At 39.2% G+C, this 20,794-nt stretch overlaps 2 protein-coding genes across 4 annotated transcripts in view; one reads left to right on the plus strand and one right to left on the minus strand.

Moving 5' to 3' along the window:
• Positions 1-15,881, plus strand: part of LOC127807886 (probable methionine--tRNA ligase) — a 29,746-nt gene extending 13,865 nt beyond the window's left edge. Inside the window, exons 10-18 of one of the 3 annotated variants that reach the window (XM_052346077.1) lie at positions 3,974-4,110; positions 4,199-4,264; positions 4,356-4,484; positions 4,580-4,723; positions 4,818-4,938; positions 14,457-14,689; positions 14,785-14,886; positions 15,221-15,501; positions 15,607-15,881. In XM_052346077.1, the coding sequence (XP_052202037.1) occupies positions 3,974-4,110; positions 4,199-4,264; positions 4,356-4,484; positions 4,580-4,723; positions 4,818-4,938; positions 14,457-14,689; positions 14,785-14,886; positions 15,221-15,451 (1,163 nt within the window). In that variant the 3' untranslated portion in view covers positions 15,452-15,501; positions 15,607-15,881. The remainder of the gene's footprint in view (positions 1-3,973; positions 4,111-4,198; positions 4,265-4,355; positions 4,485-4,579; positions 4,724-4,817; positions 4,939-14,456; positions 14,690-14,784; positions 14,887-15,220; positions 15,502-15,606) is intronic. The other 2 variants (XM_052346076.1, XM_052346078.1) reach the window with 2 other exon arrangements.
• Positions 15,882-16,022: 141 nt separating this feature from the next.
• LOC127807888 (protein NRT1/ PTR FAMILY 4.4-like) lies at positions 16,023-20,180 on the minus strand. Its single transcript, XM_052346081.1, has 5 exons — positions 19,773-20,180; positions 18,659-18,876; positions 18,098-18,544; positions 17,626-17,735; positions 16,023-17,490 (listed from the first exon to the last, which is right to left on the minus strand). Exons 1-5 carry the CDS (start codon positions 19,927-19,929, stop codon positions 16,650-16,652), a joined length of 1,773 nt encoding a protein of 590 aa, XP_052202041.1. The 5' UTR covers positions 19,930-20,180; the 3' UTR covers positions 16,023-16,649.
• Positions 20,181-20,794: the final 614 nt, after the last annotated feature.

A 20,794-nucleotide genomic window follows, 5' to 3' on the forward strand; every position in this document is an offset into this window, starting at 1 on the left:
CTGCTGAAAAAGGATGGATTTTAGTGGGATTCCAAGGCAGAAGAAGCTTTTAGAGATCTTAAACATGCTATGAGTCAGGTACCTACCTTAGGCCTGCCAGATTTTAGCAAGACCTTTGTTCTAGAAACGGATGCGAGCACTAAGGGGATCGGGGCAGTACTGGTTTAGGATGGAAGGCCGATAGCATTCTTAAGCCAAGCTCTAGCTCCTAGGCATCTTGGGCTGAGTATCTACGAGAAGGAGCTACTGGCGATATTAATGGCAGTGGAGAAATGACGGCATTACCTGGAAGGCGGGAGATTTGTGATTAAAACAGACCATGAAAGTTTGAAATTTTTGCTACAACAAAAGCTTCACACCCAGCTGCAAAGGAAGGGGATGACAAAGCTAATGGGATTGGACTATGTTATCCAGTATAGAAAGGGGAAGGAAAACCTAGCAGTCGATGCGCTATCTAGGTGCTTTGAGGAAGGAAGCCTAGCAGCAATCACCACCCTCGTTCCTGACTGGTGCCAAGAGGTAGCTGACAGTTACAAAAAAGCTGGAAGAACCAAGGAACTTCTTCAGCAGCTGGTAGTAAGTCCAGCCTCAAGACTAGGTTACACTTTGAGCAATGGAGTAATCAGGTACCAAGGGGAGTTGGTGATAGGCGAGGATGAGGAGTTAAGAAAGAAAATAATAGAGGCATTACATGCCTCCCCTATAGGAGGACACTCGGGAATTGAAAACACCCATCACAAGGTCAAACAACTATTCCAGTGGGCAGGGATGAAGAGGTATGTCAAGGATTTTGTTCTAAGCTGTGATACTTGCAGGAGATGCAAATCCGAGAATGTAGCCAAACCAGAGATGCTGCAGCCTTTGAATATACCTGAAGGACCATGGGAGAGTATCTCAATGGATTTTGTTGAAGGGCTCCCCAAATCTGAAGGAAAAGACTGCATCATGGTAATAGTAGACCGGTTCACCAAATATGGCCATTTCATCGGGTTAGTTCACCCCTACACTGCTCAAGAGGTAGCAAGGGTGTTCTTGGATCAGGTAATTAAACTACACAGTGCACCAAAGGCCATAGTATCTGATCGCGACAAGATCTTCACGAGTTTGCTGTGGAAGGAGCTGATGGGGCTTCTGGAGGTGAAGCTACATATGTCAACTGCTTACCACCCTGAATCTGATGGCCAAACCGAAAGGGTGAATCAGTGTCTGGAGATGTATCTAAGGTGTTCTTGCTTCCTACAGTCAAAAACTTGGCACAAGTGGCTTCCCATGGCCCAGTGGTGGTACAACTCTAGTCACCACAGTTCTAGAAAAAGGTCACCTTTCGAAGCACTCTATGGCTATAAACCGCCTCTACTACCATCCTTGGGAGACTCTTCCACAGTGGCAGCTTTAGATGTTTATCTCCAGCAAAGGCAGCCAGCGTTACAGGTGCTAAAAAAGGAATTAGCTACTTCCTAGAACTGGATGAAGCAATTTGTAGATAGGAGGAGGAGTGAAAGAGAATTTCAAGTGGGAGAATGGGTGTATTTGAAGCTTAAACCAGGTCACTTAAGGGCATTATTGCAAAACCCCAGCTCCAAGTTGAATCCAAAATACTACGGCCCATTTCCCATCACTGCAAAGGTGGGAAATGTAGCATACCGGTTGCAACTTCTCGAAGGCTCCAACATCCACCCGGTATTCCATGTGGCACTCCTTAAAAAATCGGTAGGGACTCAATCAACAAGTCCTACTCTACCCGACCTTCCCAGTGCCAATGACAACACTAAAGAACCGGTGGCGGTGCTAGATAGGAGGGTGATCTACAAGCACGGGGCCCCTATTCCTCAAGTACTCATCAAGTGGTCTCATCTTCACTCGGATAGCAACACATGGGAATACCTACCGGACATGCTTCGCCAATTTCCGAGAGTCACCAGCCTCCTCCACATTTCTTGAGGACAAGAAAATTTTGAAGAGGGGTAATTGTCATGATCCATGTAGCAAGGAGAGGGAGATAGAGTAATTAAATGTATTAGGCAGGGAGAAATAGCTACTAGCAATATAAGCAGTAGTATATGCTGTAAGGGGGGTACAAGTTTGTTGCTGCTTAGGCGGGTTGTACATTCCCTAGCTGTATGCGGTTAGCCGCACATGGGCAAGGAATCCAGCTATATATTCAGCTGCTCCTTGCCATGGATGGGTATGAAATGATTCTAACAGAATTCTGACATTCTCTCCCTCATTCTCTCTCTCTCTGTCCGTTCTCTCTTTCTCCCTAATTTCTCTCCCTATCTGTATTCTTTCTCCTTCAAACAGTCCACTGGACGAAGGAATTCTAACCAAGGTCCCCGAGAGCTGATAGTTACTTGGATTGTGCATGCCTCTGTTCTAGATTCTTATCATTATTATTGGTTTGCTTGGTTAAGTTGTTATTTCTTATTTGTGAGGAGGTTTGAGATTGCTATGAAACTGTGTGCTTCTTTATATTCCCTGAATGGAAACATTTTTCAATTTCTTTTTTGTGGCCAAAGGAGGATTTCCTTTTTAGTATTTCCTCCTCCACCTCTTTTTTGGAGGATTCATTTTTGTAGATTGACAAGTTCCATGGTTTACCCATGTAGTGGGATTAAGCCTTGATATGTTGTTGATAGGTTTGATAGTTTGTAGCTTCTGTACATTGTTTCCCCCTTATGGCTTGCTACTGCTTCATCATTACTTTTTTACTTATTTAAACAAAAAGAAAACAAACAAATAAGTTGAATTTGCTGCATTTGCAATTGGCGTTGTATGTGTAGGTGAGTAGGTAGTCATTAATCAAATTATTCATTTTTTGTAGCAAACTATCGTTTTGATTCCTGGGTATTTGTATTGGTGTGTGTCATATGAATGTTTTTGACCTTGTCCATTAGGGAGGCTAGGTTGTGTTGGGGATGCAAAAGTAAAATAGCCTTCTTTTTTGGAGCCTCTATGATTGACTTGCCTTTACCTGGCGGGTGGGGGCGGGGTGTATGTGTGTGTGGAGGAATTGATAGACTGGAGATGGTAAGAGTTCTGCACTTTATAGAGTCATTTGGAAATGATAGTTTACTTAATGGCTATATTTTCTGTTCTGCCATTTTAGGCTGTATATGGGTGGCATTCTGTTTGAACATAATTTTACTTGCAGCCATTGGCCAAGTGTGCATACAACACCTAAACTGGCATGTAAATTTGAAAATTATCGTTCTCTGAATGGAAACTATTCAACTTAGATGCTGCATAGCAAGCGTGAACACCATTTATTTACTTTTGCACAACTTAAGCATTAGTGGTCTCTCAGGGTCAGGCTTATCTCTTTCACAAAAAGAAGGGATGAAATTTAGATGTGAGGATATGATGAGTTGATTATTTGTGAAAAACAAAGTAAAATGGAATAATTAGAGCCCTTACTGGAAATTACAATTTACAACTATACCATGATGTTCATAATCCTAGGTGGGTAGGTTGTTGATAATGAAATTTCTTACATTCTCTTGGGAGGACATAAGTAGGGTGGGTCAAGTAGTAGTCCATTTGTCTCAACTCTGTCCTTACCCCACCTCAGGTTATACTTAAACTCCTGATTCCTGCCTGCCAACTGTTAAAATCTTGTCATGCTCCTGTTATGGGTGGTTGCCAGCTTTCCTGAAACTGCCATCTGTAATTGATGGAGTTAGTTATCTATTCGCTTCATTGTCCATTGTGGTCATTATTTTGATTAGGTAATTAAAATCAGAAAATATCATCAGGAAGTAAGGTGACACTAATCTAGCTGATGTTCTTTGCACTTCAAGTTTTAATGCTTAAATTGCATTATTCTTACTATTCTTTTCCTCATGGGCTTGAAATAATTTATATATAGCTGAATTTTGCTTGTCCTCTGCTGAGAGTAATTCTTGTAGAGTGGATTTTAGTTTCTCTTGGTTTTTTTCTTCTGATTGCCCCTCAACCTTAAATCAAAATTATGTAGCTGCGGAAGATAGTAAAGGGGTAGGTTATAGCTCCATTATTCCTGATGCAACGGGAGCAGAATCACATCCTTTAACAAAGAAATTTGGAGAAAAAGTTGGTGATTATGCACAGCAGTATTTGGATGCCATGGAGAAGGTGATTCATCCCCTACTTTTCAGTATTGTTCTAGCCTGGAATGTTGTGTCTCTGGAAATGATGTTTCATTGTGTGATTTGGATCATAGGTTAAACTCAAGCAAGGATTGAAGATTGCAATGAGTATTTCGGGTGAGGGAAATGCTTATCTGCAAGTAAGCCTGCCATTTTTCTCCAGTTTGGCATTTTTTACAATTCTCATATTTCACTTATCAGAATGGAACCTTATTTGCAATTTGTTTGCAGGAGAGCAAATTCTGGAAGCTTTACAAGGAGGACCAAACTTCCTGTTCAGTAGTTATGAAGACTTCAGTAGGGTTGGTTTATATCCTTGCATGTCTGTTAGAACCTTTTATGCCATCTTTTTCCCTGGAGGTAATTCTGATGATCTGTGGCTACATCTAGTGACTCTGGATTTCGTGAACATGGTGTTTACCGAAGCCAGGATGCTTTTGCCTCAATGTCATTAGGTACTTAAACAGCTCAATTTGCCCCCTGATATACACGATTCACTTTCTGATGGAAAAGGTGATATTGAAAAAGCAAAGAGGCCCTGGGAATTTGTACCTGCCGGACACAAAATTGGAACTCCAGAGCCATTATTCAAGGAACTGGTATTGGTTAATTTGCAAGCTTGTTGTGGATTAGTTGTTTCTTATGGTGTCCTTGGTAGCCCGCTTATTTGATGGTAACATGGGGTGTCCGCAGAAAGATGAAGAAGTAGAGTTCTTTAGGCAGAAGTTTGCTGGAAGTCAAGCTGATAGGATTCTGAAGGCAGAAGCTGAAGCCAAGGAGCTTGCTAATCAATTGAAGAAGACAGAAGTTTCAGGTTATAGCCTTTAGACCTTTTCCTAACTCGTAATCTTGTGAAAACTTCTTTTCTCTTCTTTTATTTTATGGATTTGCTGTGGTGAATATTAAATTTGGAACTTCTGTCATTCTTACGTTTCTGTTGCACTGATCTTCCCCCTCATTTTGTCTGATTGCATGAAATGCATTATACTGCCTTTATTTTCCTTTGCTGCATTGTCTAAGAGGCTTACTTATGGTCTAGGTAAATCATATCTGAGGTGCTAATAGGTTGAATGATTTTATCACTATTTTGCATCTGAAGGGTGGCCTTCTGGACCTTAAAAGTAAGAAGATTTTTAATATTTAATCTGTATACTTGTGTGGAACTTAATGCTCTAGTTGAGTTTTGTGTAATGTTTTGCTTCTGATTTAATTTGTGTTTGGTTATTATCTAGTTTTTAATATGTCATCACATGGAGGTTCTCAAGGGACCTCATGTCTTTCCATTAACCATGGTGGATCTTGGGGTTGTATCATTCAAGTATGGGTAGGTTGTTCTAGCTTAACTTTTCGTTATGTTACCATAATTAATGGAGTTTAGCATTGGGTGGTTGTGGTTATGAAGATTAATTTTATCAAATATATATAAATTAACATAAAAAAAAAAGAGTAAAGGAGATGACAATCATGGCAATTTATAGTGGTTCAATTTATTCCCGGCCTACATCCACTCTTCTAGCTCCAATTAGAGATTTAGATCCACTATCTTGAAACCACAAGATACAACTGCTAGTTGTAGTTAGAGTTGGATAATGGGCGAGCTGGGCCGGGCCGGCCCACCTCCCGCTTGTCCCACCCATTTCGTCGGGCAGGCCGAATTTGGCCCACGAGGGAGGCGGGCTTGGCCAGGCAATGGGAAATGGGGGCTTGGCATGGCCCTATGGCCCTTAGTAAACTGGCTAAGGCGGGTCGGGCCGTGCCATTTTGGTGGGCCACCCGCATTTTTGGTGGGCCTGGCCGGGCCTTAGGCCACAAAGTACTGGCCTGGCTCGGCCCGTTTGCTGCAGTATTGGGCTGGGCGGGCGGGCGGGCGGGCCCATGGCTGCCCGACCCATTTGCAACTCTAGTTGTAGTTGATCCTATGTTGTGGTTGATCTAGTGCTCATCTATACGAGTTTTTCTATCCCAGAAACTCTTCAAAAAAAAAAAAAACAGGGGTTTTATCACAAAAGCTCTCAAAATATTCCTTGCTAGTTGATATGGCACTAGCTCACCAACAAGAATCGCCCCCTAGGAATTCTTACACCCAGAATGAGTACTTTCTTACTAAGAAAAAATCTCTCCAAAGCTTAGATGTAGAAAAGCCAGACCTCTTGAACATAAATGAATGAATCTCAAAGTACACTTAAATAGATGGAAAAACATGTAGGCACACTCTTTGAGTGCTTGAAGGTAGTGTAAGGCTGTGAGATTTTGTTCTTCTTGAGTTATAGTTCCTTTTTTCTTCAATTTTGAGAGTATGTAATTGATTTCTTTCCTTGAAACTTGACCCATGCTTGTATATGGAAAGAGCACTGATTGTGAGATTCTGTTGGATTGAAGAAATTAGACAGTTAGGGTGTGTTTGATAGCATGGAAATTCCATGAAAAATGTCACATATGAGGAATTGAATTTTATCTTTGCTGTTTGGCACATTGCATTTTTCGTAGAATTGAATTCCATGGCACAACCTTTTAAAGCATGTTTTGGCCTATTTTCCAGGAAGATTGCTTCCCGGAGGGGGGGGGGGGGGGTTGTTTTCCATGCAAGTTGGAAAATGTTTTTTTTTCCCAACTAAATGCTATCAAACACACCCTTAGTACTTGACAATGGACTATGAGATTGATTTACCAGCTCTTAAGGTAAAGTTGGATGGTCACCTGTGCAAACTAGTGGCCGTTTTACCTTGGTTGTCGCTTGGATAGTGGACTGTTAGGATTGATTGAAGGTTCCTTAAATTCTTCAACTGGTTTGTACATGTACTGAACTGCAATTATTTACGTTTACGTTAGTTTCCTTTAATTTTTTTGACTGAAATAATGTTGGCATTTTCGTTTTATTTATATATTACTTTCAATTTACTTATGACATAAATATGAATAAGAAAACACCCCCAATTAAGTTTAATAATAATAATATTACAAAGTCAAATCCTTGAGAATAGAAAGTTGAAATATGATGTCTAGTAAAGTTCATGAACTTTATGCAATTTAAAGTTTTTCATCTTCAAGGCAAGGGGTCCTTGTTTTCAAAAATTCATTAAAAAAGGTTCTGAGTCATTTTTAATAAATGACCAAAAGCTGACAAATTTCCTGTTGTTATTTGGGACTGTTAAACGAAGCCAACCCAAAGAGAATTCCCTCTCGAATTCTTAGAAACTCACAGAACTTAGAAACCAAATTAAAGAATCAGACAAAACAGAAATGGAAACAAAAAATACAGAACGATAAAACAAACCAACAAGAGCTGAGAATTATCCTGGTTCGGAATGCTTTTGGCAAACCTACATCCAACAGTCAACACCCACACAGAGCAGCCTTTATTTAGGATGAAAGCGATCAGTACATCAAGCCTCTAAACCCTCATCTATATCCCCGTGTACAAGCACACATTCTCCCAAGAGTACATAAGACTAAAACCCGCATTTCTCTTCTCAAGAATGGAAACCCAGTACTCGATCATAGACAATATTAGAAGCTCTCTCAGAATTGAATTTCGACTGCCTCCCCTCCCCTCTTATTTATAGAAAGGGCGGACATCTCAAAGTAACTAACTACTATTGGGATATTACAATTAGGCCTCCCCAAATTACTAAGTAATTACACTTGTATTTTTTAAAGCCCTAACTGTTCTAATCTTCCAGCTGATAGTCTTCAACACTTTACTGACCTTCTACTGCACAAACTCTAGGCAAACTCAACAATTCTCCACCATTTGCCTTGAGTTCTTCATTCGATAGCCCTGAACTTGCTTTTATCTGGGATGAAGACAAAAACATTAATCATATTAAACACAAAGAACATTAAGAATGGATAAACAATGCCGTAATTTAAACTTAGGGACTGCTTTGGTAAACATGTCAGCTGCATTTTCTTCTCCTTCAACTTTTATTAGGGTTATCTCCTCTTTTTCAAGAATTTCCCTAATGAAATGATACCTAACACCTATATGTGTGGTTCTTTCATGGTGTGAGGGATTCTTAGCCAAATGAATAGCACTTTGGCTATCACACATTAGCCTAACCGTAACTATTCCTAGCAGTTCACTAATGATTCCCTTAAGCCAAAGACCTCCTTTTATTGCTTCTGTTTCAGCAATATACTCTGCCTCGGTTGTGGATAGCGCCACTACTGATTGCAGGTTTGTTTTCCAACTAATGGATGATCCCCATAGCTGAAACACATAGCCTGTTGAAGACCTTCTCTTGTCAATATTTGCAGCAAAATCTGCATCTGTGAACCCTAAGGTGTAAGGTTTTTCTTCCAATTTTCCTCCACCATAAACCAAAGCCATACCTAAAGTCCCTTTTAACATACCTAAAGGTCCATTTTACAGCATCCCAATGAGCTTTACCCAGATTGGCCATAAACCTACTAGACACACTCATAGAATGGGCCAAATCTGATCTTGTACAGATTATGCTATACATTAAGCTCCCAACCGCATTAGAGTAAGGAATCTTACTCATTTCCTTAATTTCTTCTTCATCCTTAGGAGACTGCTCATGTGATAATTTAAAGTGTTGGGCAAAAGGTACAGATACACCCTTTGCATCACTCATGTTGTATCTCATAACCAACTTGCTAAGATAGGATTTTTGAGACAAAATTAGCTGTCTGTGCATCCTGTTTCTTTTAATTTCTATGCCTAATATCTTCCTAGCTTCTCCTAATCCTTTTATTTCAAAAACTGATTTCAAACTTTGTTTGAGATTCATGATTTCCTTAGTTGATTGGCCTGCAATCAACATATCATCTACATATAGGAGAAGATATATAGATACATTATTTGGCATATGCTTAAAATATACACAGCTATCACATGAGCTCCTCTTAAACCCTTGGGACAACATAAATGAGTCAAACTTCTTATACCATTGCCTAGGGGATTGTTTTAAACCGTAAAGAGATTTCTTAAGAAGACACACTAGTTCTTTCTTTCCTCTTACCTCAAATCCCTTTTGCTGTTCCATAAGAATATTTTCCACTAAATCTCCATGTAGAAAAGCTGTAGTGACATCCATTTGTTCTAAAATTAAGTCTTGATGAGTTGTGATTGCAAGTAAGATTCTTATTGAGGTGTGTCTCATTACGGGTGAGAATACCTCATTGAAATCTACACCAGCTACTTGCCTCTTGCCACTAGCCTAGCTTTATATCTAGGCTTATCTTCCTTCCCAGCTCCTTTAATTTTATATATCCATTTATAGCTAACAACCCTCTTTCCTAAGGGTTTTTCTACAAGAACCCAAGTATTATTTCGTTTAAGGGAGTCCATCTCAGATTTCATGGCTTCCTGCCACTTCTAAGTGTCTTTGGACTTTACTGCTACTTCATACGAAAGGGGTTCATCCCCCACTTCTGTTACTGCACTTAACAGGGCATATGAAACTAAATTAGAATAGCCATATCTTATAGGAGCTCTGGAAACCCTCCTCTGCCTATCCCTAGCTACATTATATCTCTCTGGATTAGGAGGATTATTTGAGCCGGAGGATTCTTCATAATCCTCTTGCTGTCTAGAAGAGGATGCCTCATAATCATCCCGTTGACTTGGAGAAAATTCTCCATACCCTTCATTTTCTTCTTGAAGATTTAAATCCTGATCTTGAGGATTATTTTGGCCTTTATCCATTGGTTCTTCAGATAGATCTACATCCACTGATTTTCCTTTCTCAGTATCTTTTGATTCTTCCTTTCCCTCAAAAGTCTTTTATGTTAGCTTCCTCATTAAAGGTAACATCTCTACTTACAAAGGTCCTAGGCATATCTGGAACTAAACTCTACAATTTGTAGCCCTTTACTCCTTCCTGGTATCCTATAAACAAACACCTAATTGCTCTGGGGTCCAGCTTGCCTTGCTTGGAATGAGCATAAGCTATACAACCAAACACCCTAATATGATCTATATTAGGCTTGTGACCAGTCCACATTTCATAGGGAGTTTTAAAACCTATGACTGTGGATGGTGACTTATTATAACATAGGTTGTTGTAGACAAGGCTTCTCCCCAAAAAGATTTGGACAACCTAGCATGAATAATCACGCACCTAACTCTCTCTAAGAGAGTTCTGTTCATTCTTTCGGCCAAATCATTCTGTTTGGGGTTTCCTGGAACTGATTGGTATCTTAGGATACCATCTTGTTTACAAAGGTGGGCAAATTACTTGTTGCAAAATTCCAAACCATTATCAGTCGTAATGATTTTAATTTTGCCTCCTTTCTGATTTTCTATCATGGTTTTCCAAGTTTTAAAGGTTTCAAAAGTTTTATCCTTTGATTTTAAAACATAAACCCAAACCATCCTAGAATAATCATCAATTATGGATAGAAAATATCTAGCTCCATCATGAGATAAGGTTTGGGAAGGGCCCCACAAATCAGAATGAATATATTCTAGAGGGGCCTTAGTGGAGTGAATAGCCTTTTTAGGGAATTTAACTTTTACAGATTTTCCAAATGTGCATGTTTCACTTTTGTCTATAGCTGTAACCTTTCCAGCACTTAAAATCCCTTGCTTAACCAATTCTTTAAGTCCTTGCTCACTAATGTGAGCCATCCTATAATGCCACAGCCGAGACTGCTCATAGGATTTTCCCTCACCTAATTCTGCCTCTTCACATACTGTGGATGCTTGCAGCATATATATGCCATTTTGAAGGATAGCCTTCTTGCATATGAGGGATCCCTTTACTACCTTACGGACTCCACCAACTCCTCTATAGGAGTATCCGTTTTTGTCTAATTCTCCAAGGGATATCAAATTTCTTTTCAAATCTGGTACATATCTTACAGTAGCTAATGTCCTAATGTCCTAATTATTCCATCATGCATTTTTATTTTAATATCCTCAACCCCTTTGATTTTACATTCTTGGTTATTTCCTAGAAGGACTTTACCCCCATCTATGTCCCTAAAGCTTAGGAACCAATCCCTATGAGGAGTCATGTGGAAAGAACAACCAGAGTCTAATCGCCAAGCTTGTTTATCCTCGATATTTGACACAACTAGTGCATCAGCACTATCATAATCAAATTCACAGATTGAGAATGATATCTCAGCATTCCCTTCGTTCTGAAATTCCCTCTTTTTCATAGGGCAATTCCTCTTAATATGACATTCTTCGTGACATAAGAAACACCTTACTGTTTTCTTACCTTTTTTGACTTTGATCTAGACCTTCCCTTAGTCTTTTGATCCTTCTTTTCTGTCCTTGACCTAGCTGTAAGAGCATCTCCTATAGAATTCTTGACTTCTATCTTTTGTCGAAGTTCTTTGGAGTTTAAAGCTCCAATAACATCATCTAGAGACAGGTTTTTCTCTACCATGTTTTAATATATCAACAAAAGTCTGATAAGATCTTGGTAACGAGTGCAATAATAAGACGAGAGCCTTATTCTCATCATCATATTTTATATCAATGTTTTCAAGATCTAAACATAACTTTGTAAATTCATCTATATGGTCTTGCGGCTTCTGCCCTTCTCCCATTCTAAATGAGAAAAATCTGGTTTTCAAGAACAACCAGGTGGAAAGAGTTTTGGTCAAATATAAGGTTTCTAACCTATTCCATAAGGATAAGAGCAGTGGTCATCTTGGAGACCTCTTGTAGAACCTTATCACCAAGACTAAGAATCAAAGTATTATAGGTTTTTTCATCTATTTCTTCCCTTTGTTTACTATATTATTGTTTTTGTTCAGGAGTACTAGATTCGGGTAATTTTTCCTCTTCTTCTAATGCCCTTTCCAGTCCTGGATTCCCTAGAAGCACCTTCATCTTAATTCTCCAAAGGCTGAAATCATTTTGGCCAGTGAATTTTTGTATGTCATATCTTTTCGCAGCCATAATCAGAACTAAAGTCTAACAAATTCAACAAGAATATATCAAGAAAAAGTATCAAGAAAGCTTATCTTGGTCGAAGGATGGCTCTGATACTAGATTGTTGTTATTTAGGACTGTTAAACGAAGCCAACCCAAAGAGAATCCCCTCTCTAATTCTTAGAAACTCACGGAACTTAGAAACCAAATTAAAGAATCAGACAAAACAGAAATGGAAACAAAAAATACAGAAAGATAAAACAAACCAACAAGAGCCGAGAATTATCCTGGTTCGGAATGCCTTTGGCAAACCTACATCCAGCAGTCAACACCCACACAGAGCAGCCTTTATTTAGGATGAAATTGATCAGTACATCAAACCTCTAAACCCTCATCTATATCCTCGAGTACAAGTACACATTCTCCTAAGAATACACAAGATTAAAACCCGCATTTCTCTTCTCAAGAATGGAAACCCAGCACTAGATCATAGACAATGTTAGAAGCTCTCTCAGAATTGAATTTCGACTACCTCCCCTGTTCTCTTATTTATAGAAAGGGCGAACATCTCAAAGTAACTAACTACTATTGGGATATTACAATTAGGCCCCCCCAAATTACTAAGTAATTACACGTGTATTTTTTAAAGCCCTAACTGTTCTATTTTTTCAGCCGATAGTCTTCAACACTTTACTGATCTTCTACTGCCCAAACTCTAGGCAAACTCAACATTTCCAACCTTGCGTGTAAGGTTAAAAGCCTTCTATGTTATACAAAAGAAGAGAGGCTTTTGGTGAGCGACATTACGCTAACAAAGGAAGAGGCGTATAGAGGGACACCTTAGGATCCAAGAGTTAAAATTGACCAAAATACAAATTGAATATATGGAATGTAAGTTTAATAAAAATAGTATAGAATTGTGGATGTTGTTATGATTGAGACTTTAAAGATCTAAATCATCCCAAGGAGAGACCAATTTTGATATCTTGGATTAATTATCCAAAAAGATGGGGAGATTATTGAGAATGTACTTATGGAATTAAGTAGGATTGTTAAAATGGAGTTCTTTCAACATTTTATGTAATTGCACAATCCTTTTAAAACTAAAAGGGAAGTTTGTTGTGTGGTATTGATTTTTGGGCAAAATATGAGCTTAATGGAGATGAGCATGTTACAATGAATGTATGGTCATACAATAAACAACAATATTTGAAATGAATATGTTTGTAATAATGCGAGGCAAGATTAGGATGGTTTGATGACGTGAGAAGGATATCAATAGGTGCTACTGCGTGGAGAGTGAATGAAGCTGGAAAAGTTTATTGCAAAAGAGGTAGAGGCAACTGAGAAAAATGTGATTGGAAACTCTTAGCCAATATATGAATTATAATGATCTTACAGAAAATAATGATCATGGAGATGATTGGCAAGTAAGAAATCAATTTGCCTAACCCTCCTAGTGGAATTAAGGCTTGATTTGTTATTGTAAAATATGTTGTATAGAAGCATGTGTCCAATTTGTTAATCACTAGAGTTTGAGATTTTTTGGATTTAATGCTTCAATGTCACTGCTACAAGTAGAACATTTTTAATATGCTTTACGCGCTCTTATAATAAAACATTTTAGGTGTAGTACTTTGTATCTCTGTTTTATACTTTGTGCATAGTAGGTGTATATGTGCATGATCAATGGAATTTGTAACTGTTGAATAAGTTTTGGAGAGAGCATACATGCTTGTATAAGAGATATTCAGAGGATGCATTTTTCTGATGAGCTTTATATCTGTTCTTATGACTTGCTAGAAGCTTGGCCTGAATCTCACCAGTTGAGGGTGTAATATGTTAAAAATTCTTGGCCATAACTACGTGTAGCCTTCTATTACTCAGTAATGAATGTCCTCTTGAATGCTTAGCGTCTTGAAGTGTCACATCATAGTGTTGGGAGGTGCATGTAGCCATGTTCTACAAGTTTTAGCCTTTTGTATGTGGATGTAAGAAATAAATTGTAGAAGGTTGTAATGATATAAACTCTTGTACTTAGTTCAAGTCAATCTTTCCTAAATATTTTTAGCATCTAGTTCTTGGTCCTTTTGCGGGCACAAATTTATTTAGATCTCTTTCTACATATTGCTAATGTCTGGTCCTTGAGCATTTTATAGACAAGAATTTATTTCTTTGTGCCTTTGCCTTATTGCTATCCCCATTTAAAGAACAAAGCTGGTTGATTTGGTTTTTCCAGATAATGTATACATTCTTCATATTTCTCAGCTCATTATTAGTTTGCTTAGTTTTTCTAATGCTCATGGCTGATTTTAGTATGAGAGTATTTCTAGAGGAAGAAATTTACTTTAATTTTGATCCAAAATCTTGCTTTTAGTTCTGGAACAAACATATTTGTGTAACTGTGGAATTCAAAGGTGTGAAACATAATGCTTCATATTGTCACTTACATCTGGAGTTATCGATTGTTTCAACAGATGGAAAGGGTAAGAAACGGCCAACTAAATCTCTGGCTGAAGCTAAACCAAAGGCCAGTGTTGAAGCAGAAATTTCAATTAGTAGACTTGATATCCGTGTTGGTCTTATTACAAAAGCTCAAAAACATCCTGATGCCGACTCTTTATATGTGGAAGAGATTGATGTTGGTGAAGGACAACCTCGGACTGTTGTTAGTGGACTTGTCAAGTACATTCCTCTTGAAGACATGCAGGTTTTCTGTTCTCTGCATTTCTAGGTTTCATTGTTTCCTTTTACCTGTTGCATGTTGTTTAGCTAATTTGTTAAAGTTGATGGTCTTTTTATCAGAACCGTAAGGTCTGTGTTCTATGCAACTTAAAGCCAGCAACAATGCGGGGTATAAAATCACAGGCAATGGTTCTTGCTGCATCCGACTCTGATCACACCAAAGTAAGTAGTCAACGTACACAATTTTTTCTTGCCTAACTACCAAAAAGAGGTGGAGAAATAGATGGAACAAGAAATTAAGCAGTTGAAAGAGAGTGAAACTGGAGAATAACAGTAGTCTTATGATTTTTGTATGTTAGATTCAAAATGCAGCATGGTCGTTCTGGACTTGTAGAGGTTTATTGGCATATGTTCAGCTTCCTGTCTGCTGTAGAACTCATTGTTCGACTGTTATATCCATATGCTTTTATGATCAGTTGGAATGTTTGATGATTGGCCGACAGAATAGAGATTGTTGGAAACAAATAGCCTTGATTAATGCCGTGTGCACTTTCAGGTTGAATTGGTTGAGCCACCCCATTCTGCTCCTGTTGGGGAGAGAGTGACATTTCCTGGATTCAAAGGTGATCCTGATGATGTTTTAAACCCTAAGAAAAAGGTCTGGGAAACATTGCAACCAGATTTTGGCACTAACGAGGAACTAGTTGCTTGCTACAAGGATTTACCATTCACCACATCAGCAGGCGTGTGCAAGGTTTCATCCATATCCAGGGGGTCAATAAGGTAGGGATGAAACCAGAAAGGAAGGACGGACTAATAATCCAGAGTTTGCCAAAGGTAATGAAAAGTTTTGTCCTGGTTATGCGCCCCCCTCCCCCCCGGTGTTATTTATATATTTTGTTTGTCATAGTGATTGTGCTATCTGGTTGCCTATATGATAAGAGCCATTCTTCTCATAATGGCCTCTGTAGAATGCCAACAGGAAGCATATTAAATGATCAGTGACCACGCGAACTGATTTCGAATCCTAGCTGCTCAAGAATGGACACTCCCAGCCACATATGTGATGCGGAGACAAAGCAAATTTTTATTTGGTCTCCTTGAAGACCTAAATATCTGTCAAAGATGTTGAACACTCTCTATTGCCGGCGATTGCATGGCGAGATAATTGATCCATATATGATCTTTCTATTTGTTATTGTAACTGTTTGAGTTTACTGGATTCTCTTCCTTCTTTTAGTTTTGTCTTCCCATTTCTGTTTTCTCTTTTACTATAGTTGGCATGAGGATGAAATGTCCTGAACGAAGAGTTGAGGAATATGCATTTTCCTTGATTATATTCAAGTAAATAATGAAGTTGCCTAGGTTTAATTTTTAATTTTTGTTAGCGAGATTCATGAATCACTCTACAAAATTCCCATTTTGTGCTTTTAAAAAAATGAAGGTTTCGACTAAATAAAACATGACCCCACCACTTATACATTATTTAAGGTAAAAGGAGAATTTATGTTGTTTGATTTGGCGAGTGATCAGGCTCGTTATTGACCATCTAATGCAATTCCTCTTTAAATGATAATTCACAAATGAAGTTTTGGGTTTTAAAGAAAAAACAAGAAAAAGAAACAAAATCAAAAGAACAGGTAAAAAATGAAAAATGGCGATCATTGGAGTTCCACCACTTGAGGGCTAATGAGATGGAGATGGAGAAGGAATAACCAGCAAAGTGCATCTAATCTTATATATACTAATATAGTTCGTGGATTAAGATCTGAATACCTTAATGGATCCTTGTAATCATTAGGTTAAAGACCTTCTTCAAGTCCCTCAGATATCCACCTTACAGAAACAAAAGAAAAAGTATGGGTGATTCTATTCTATTCCTAGTGGGCCTAAGTCTACCATGTTAATCATCCTGCTAGGGTTTTATTTGAAGTCAAAAGGTAAAGGTGGGGGAAAAGGCCATAATTAAGCAGAGACAACGCGGTTCAAGGGGTAGCTCTGTTTGGGTGGTCAGAAAGTTTAGGAGGTGGGTTGGAAGAATACCATGTGGAGCAGAAGAGAAAGTTGAAGAAGTTGACAAGGCTGAGAGCAGCCAGCAGCCAGTAGAGAAGGTCCAATCTATCCTTGTTGAGATCGTTGTGAGTGAGCCAGCCACCTCCAGATGGGGTGGAGGAAACTTTGTTGACCAAAGAAACCAATAGGGAGCTCAAGAAGAAGCCGAAAGAGTAAGAACAATAAGTGAGAGCTGTGAAGAATGAGTGCATCTGCATTCCCTGCAAGGACTGCTTGTAGAAGAACTCGATGAGGCCAACCGCCGTGAACATCTCTGACAATCCGAATATCAAGAATTGGGGCGCGATCCAGAAGATGGAGAGGGCTTGGTTTGATCCCTGCAGGGCCGCCTTCCTCCTCTTGCTCTCCATCAGTGCGGCTGAAACCATGGAGAAGGTGGCGATGAAGAGTCCGGTGCCTATTCTTTGCACAGGCGAGATCCCGGCATCGTTGCCGGTGAATTTTCTGGCGACGGGCACGAACACGGTCTCGTAAAGCGGGACGACGAAGATGAGGATGATGTAGGGGATGGCCTGGAGAGAAGCTGGTGGGATTTGGAAGTGTTTGGTGAGTTGCTTGTTCATGGAGTTTCCTTGTTGGACTGAGAATGTCTGGAGCTGAGCCAAGATGGTGTTGAAGATTATGGTGCAGGCAAAGATGGGGAGAACTGAGATGATTGTCTTCACTTGCTCCACTTGGGTTATGGTGCATAGTCTCCATGCACTTTCACTTGAGCTTCCATCTCCGCTTCTGATGCAGGCCTTGTCTAGGAACCTACATCCCCACTCATATTAATTAAGATGTTTTAGTTTCTTGTAATTCTAAAGCAACACCATAAAATACCATCAAGTTTGTACTAATTTTGTTTATCTTCATGTTCTCTTTGAAGTGAGTGGGAGAATTGAACACCTGAACTTAGAAGAGGGGGCACAAGTGGTGTTGATGTGTTGGCCTCCGTGAAGCATCTCCGAGCTTGAAGGACATATCTGCTTTCTCTTTGAAATTGCAGCCACAAATACCTTCAATAGAAGCGGAGTCACAACTAGAAAGTAACTAACTAAGATATGCTTGCCAAGCAAATTAAAAAAAAAAAAAGTAAATAAGATATTAAGTATTATTATATACCCTTTTACGAACAGAACGTATTTTAATTAGTTTCTTAAGTGTGTTATGGGGATATGCTTCATAAAATTAACAAATTTTGGAAGCAATAGGAAAGATGGGTTATTTTAAAAACAAGAAACAAACAAAGCCTAGCCTAGAACACAAATTATTAATCAAAAACCCAGTAATAATTTTCTTTTATTTTAAAACTCAATTCGAATTTGGACACCCCTCAATTGACCATTCAAGACAAGCTAGCTAGCTAGGATGTAAGTACCTGGGCAATGGGAGTGAAGACGCTGCCACGAGGGGGCGTGTTCCTGTAAAGAAGCGTCCCAGACACCAAGCTGAACAGTCCCACAGCCATGGCGGCCGCCGATACCCCGAATCCGACGTCCATTCCCGAGTGGGTCTGCACCCAAACCAGAAGGGTCAGGGCGAAGAGCTGGCCGATGCAGAAGGCCAAGTAGGCCATGTTGAAGTAGCTCGACAGCTTCTTCGGCTCCTCCTTCCGGAACTGGTCGGCTCCATGCGAGATGATGTTCGGCTTCAGACAGCCGCTTCCCAGTGCCACCAAGTACAGCGCCCCGAAGAAGATGAAGGCCTCGAAGCCCTTCGCTTCCACGCACCCGGGCCCGCCGCCTTGGCCGGAAGAGGAGACCATGTTGCAGTGTGGAGGCCTTAGTTGCGGCAGATGGGCTTGCACGCATAGTAAGATGAAACCCTATATATAGTTTACAGCCAGATTATTAATTCATTGATTGATTGATGCATGGATGGATGGATCAGCGTCAGCATGAGCATGCTTGGGTGCTTAACAAACAAAATAATTACATACAGTGAGCTCAACAAAGGCAAAGATTAGCATGGTCCAGAAGCTGCCAAGATAAGAATCAGAGAGGAAGCCACCAAGGAGAGAAAGAAGAAACACAGTTCCAATGAAGTTTGTGACAGTGTTGGCTGATCTTGACAATGAAAAGTGCATCTCATTGAACACGTATGTTATTAGATTGTTTCCCACTGCTGCAATCGCCATCATCTCAAATGCTTGAAACCCTGCACATATACAGAATATCAATCCCCCCACCCACCAACAACAATATATATATATATGTAATATTATTTTCATTCTATATATATGGAGCGTGTAGAAAAAAGGAGACACACACACAAACGAGAGGGCACACGCACTGAGATTATTATGTATAAAAAAGAAGGCATCTCAATCGTTAATTAACTTACCATAGGTTCAGTGCCTCCTCCCTTTTTCATTCTTGCTTGCGGGAAGTTATTTTTTGACTTTGAAAGTGAATAAATTCAATGGGTTCTATTCTATTTTGAGAACGTTAATTTCCCACTAGAAAACTACAAATAAAAGCAATATTAATTTTCTAGAATTTTCAGGTCCTATAAAACATTCATTCGATCAGTGAAAAGAAAACATACATATATATAGAAATCATGGGCCATACCAACATTTCTCTAATTGCTCTTTCTGAGAGAGAGAGAGAGAGAGAGAGGCTGGAGAATTCAAGTGGTGGAGATTAATGAAGGATGGATGAAATTATATGCATGAAACAACCAACTAATGAAGATGGCAGTTTGCTTGGGAGATCATGTGTGTTTGACTGACTCACGAAGAGTCAATATTTAGTGACTTGTTGCATGCGGACAATATTCCTGTCGAGGCCTAATTAACTATATATATATATATATATTTATATAGGTGTGATAGGACTGAAACTTGCTTCTTCAACACAGCCCAAACTAAGCTTATTCATTTATAAGATTGAAGAAATTGCAATATGCATGCAAGAAACAAACTAGCTAGCTAGCTCGGTAGATATATATGCCCACACACACACACACACACATATATGAATCAAAATTTTTATTCACAAAGTTCACGATATGATAAATTAAGGAGGGGAGGGAGAGAGAGAGAGAGAGACCAAGGACAAAAGCAGCAGCAGGCATTCCACCATGCTTTCTTCTAGGGTTGCAGCAGCAGGGTCTGCCTCTCCAATCAACAGACATGATCTCCTCCACAGCGGCAGCAGATGATCCTAATTCCAACTTCTTTCCTGCTGTTCCCAATTCTTCATCCATAATCTTAAATTATTAATTACTTTACCTTATAAATTTATCCCAGCAGTAGCCAGTTCGTAGCAGCAGCTAGCTAGTAATACCACCAGTACTGTTGCCTTCTTGTTTATGGACACCGCAGCGATTTCTTCAAACTCTACTCAAAGGTGCTGAATTATCTTGTAAGCAAAAAGCAAGCTAGCTAGTTAGATCTCTCTGATCTGGATCTTGCCATAAATTAAGAAAGGGGGGTTCCTTGAGCTAGCTTGCTGATCCTGAGTTGAAGTCACAAGTGCGTTTGCATGCTGCGCACACACTTATATATATAAAATTAATCTTCCTGTTGGCCAAACAATTAAAGCTTTGTGACAATTATATGTCCATCCAACATCCGAGCTAGCTAGGAATGTGGGTGAGTTGACTCTGTACTAGTGGACTGACCCACAAATGCACAAAATTCAGCTCCCTGTAGTCACCCCCCCAACCCCGACAATCATTACTACCTATCCCTTCCCCTTTCTATACTAATTACTGATCCATGTATGGTTTTATTTTCGTACCCTAATCATTTTTAGAGCTAGAAAAAATATTTCTGTTACCAGGCAAAAACTAATATATTTTTCAGTTATTCTCTAAGTCTAAGTTATTTTAAAGTCAGTTTTCCAGAAATTATAGCTTTTAAAAACCATTTTCTTGAATTCTTTACTTTTAAAACAGTCATCAGAAAGAAAGACTAAAAAATAATTTTAAAATCAGAACCTAATGTAATGAACCCCTAATTTTTTGGGTAAAGTTTTGGAAGACTGCCTTCTGCCAAGCATATTTGTATGTACTAAACTCACCTACGTAGCTCACTCTAGTTAGCCTCTTTGGTGGTTCTATTTCTTTG

The sequence above is a fragment of the Diospyros lotus genome, chromosome 8 (genome assembly GCF_014633365.1).
Source record: "Diospyros lotus cultivar Yz01 chromosome 8, ASM1463336v1, whole genome shotgun sequence".
In the NCBI taxonomy this organism is placed as follows: domain Eukaryota; kingdom Viridiplantae; phylum Streptophyta; class Magnoliopsida; order Ericales; family Ebenaceae; genus Diospyros; species Diospyros lotus.

Bases quoted from the DNA above. Each gene is read 5' to 3' on its own strand.
- LOC127807888 (XM_052346081.1), bottom strand. From the start codon at position 19,929: ATGGATGAAGAATTGGGAACAGCAGGAAAGAAGTTGGAATTAGGATCA. The intron at 17,736-18,097 runs GTACTTACATCC...CTTCTATTGAAG, and splicing joins TCTTCACTCCCATTGCCCAG to GTATTTGTGGCTGCAATTTC. The intron at 17,491-17,625 runs GTGTTCAATTCT...GTGGGGATGTAG, and splicing joins GCCCCCTCTTCTAAGTTCAG to GTTCCTAGACAAGGCCTGCA.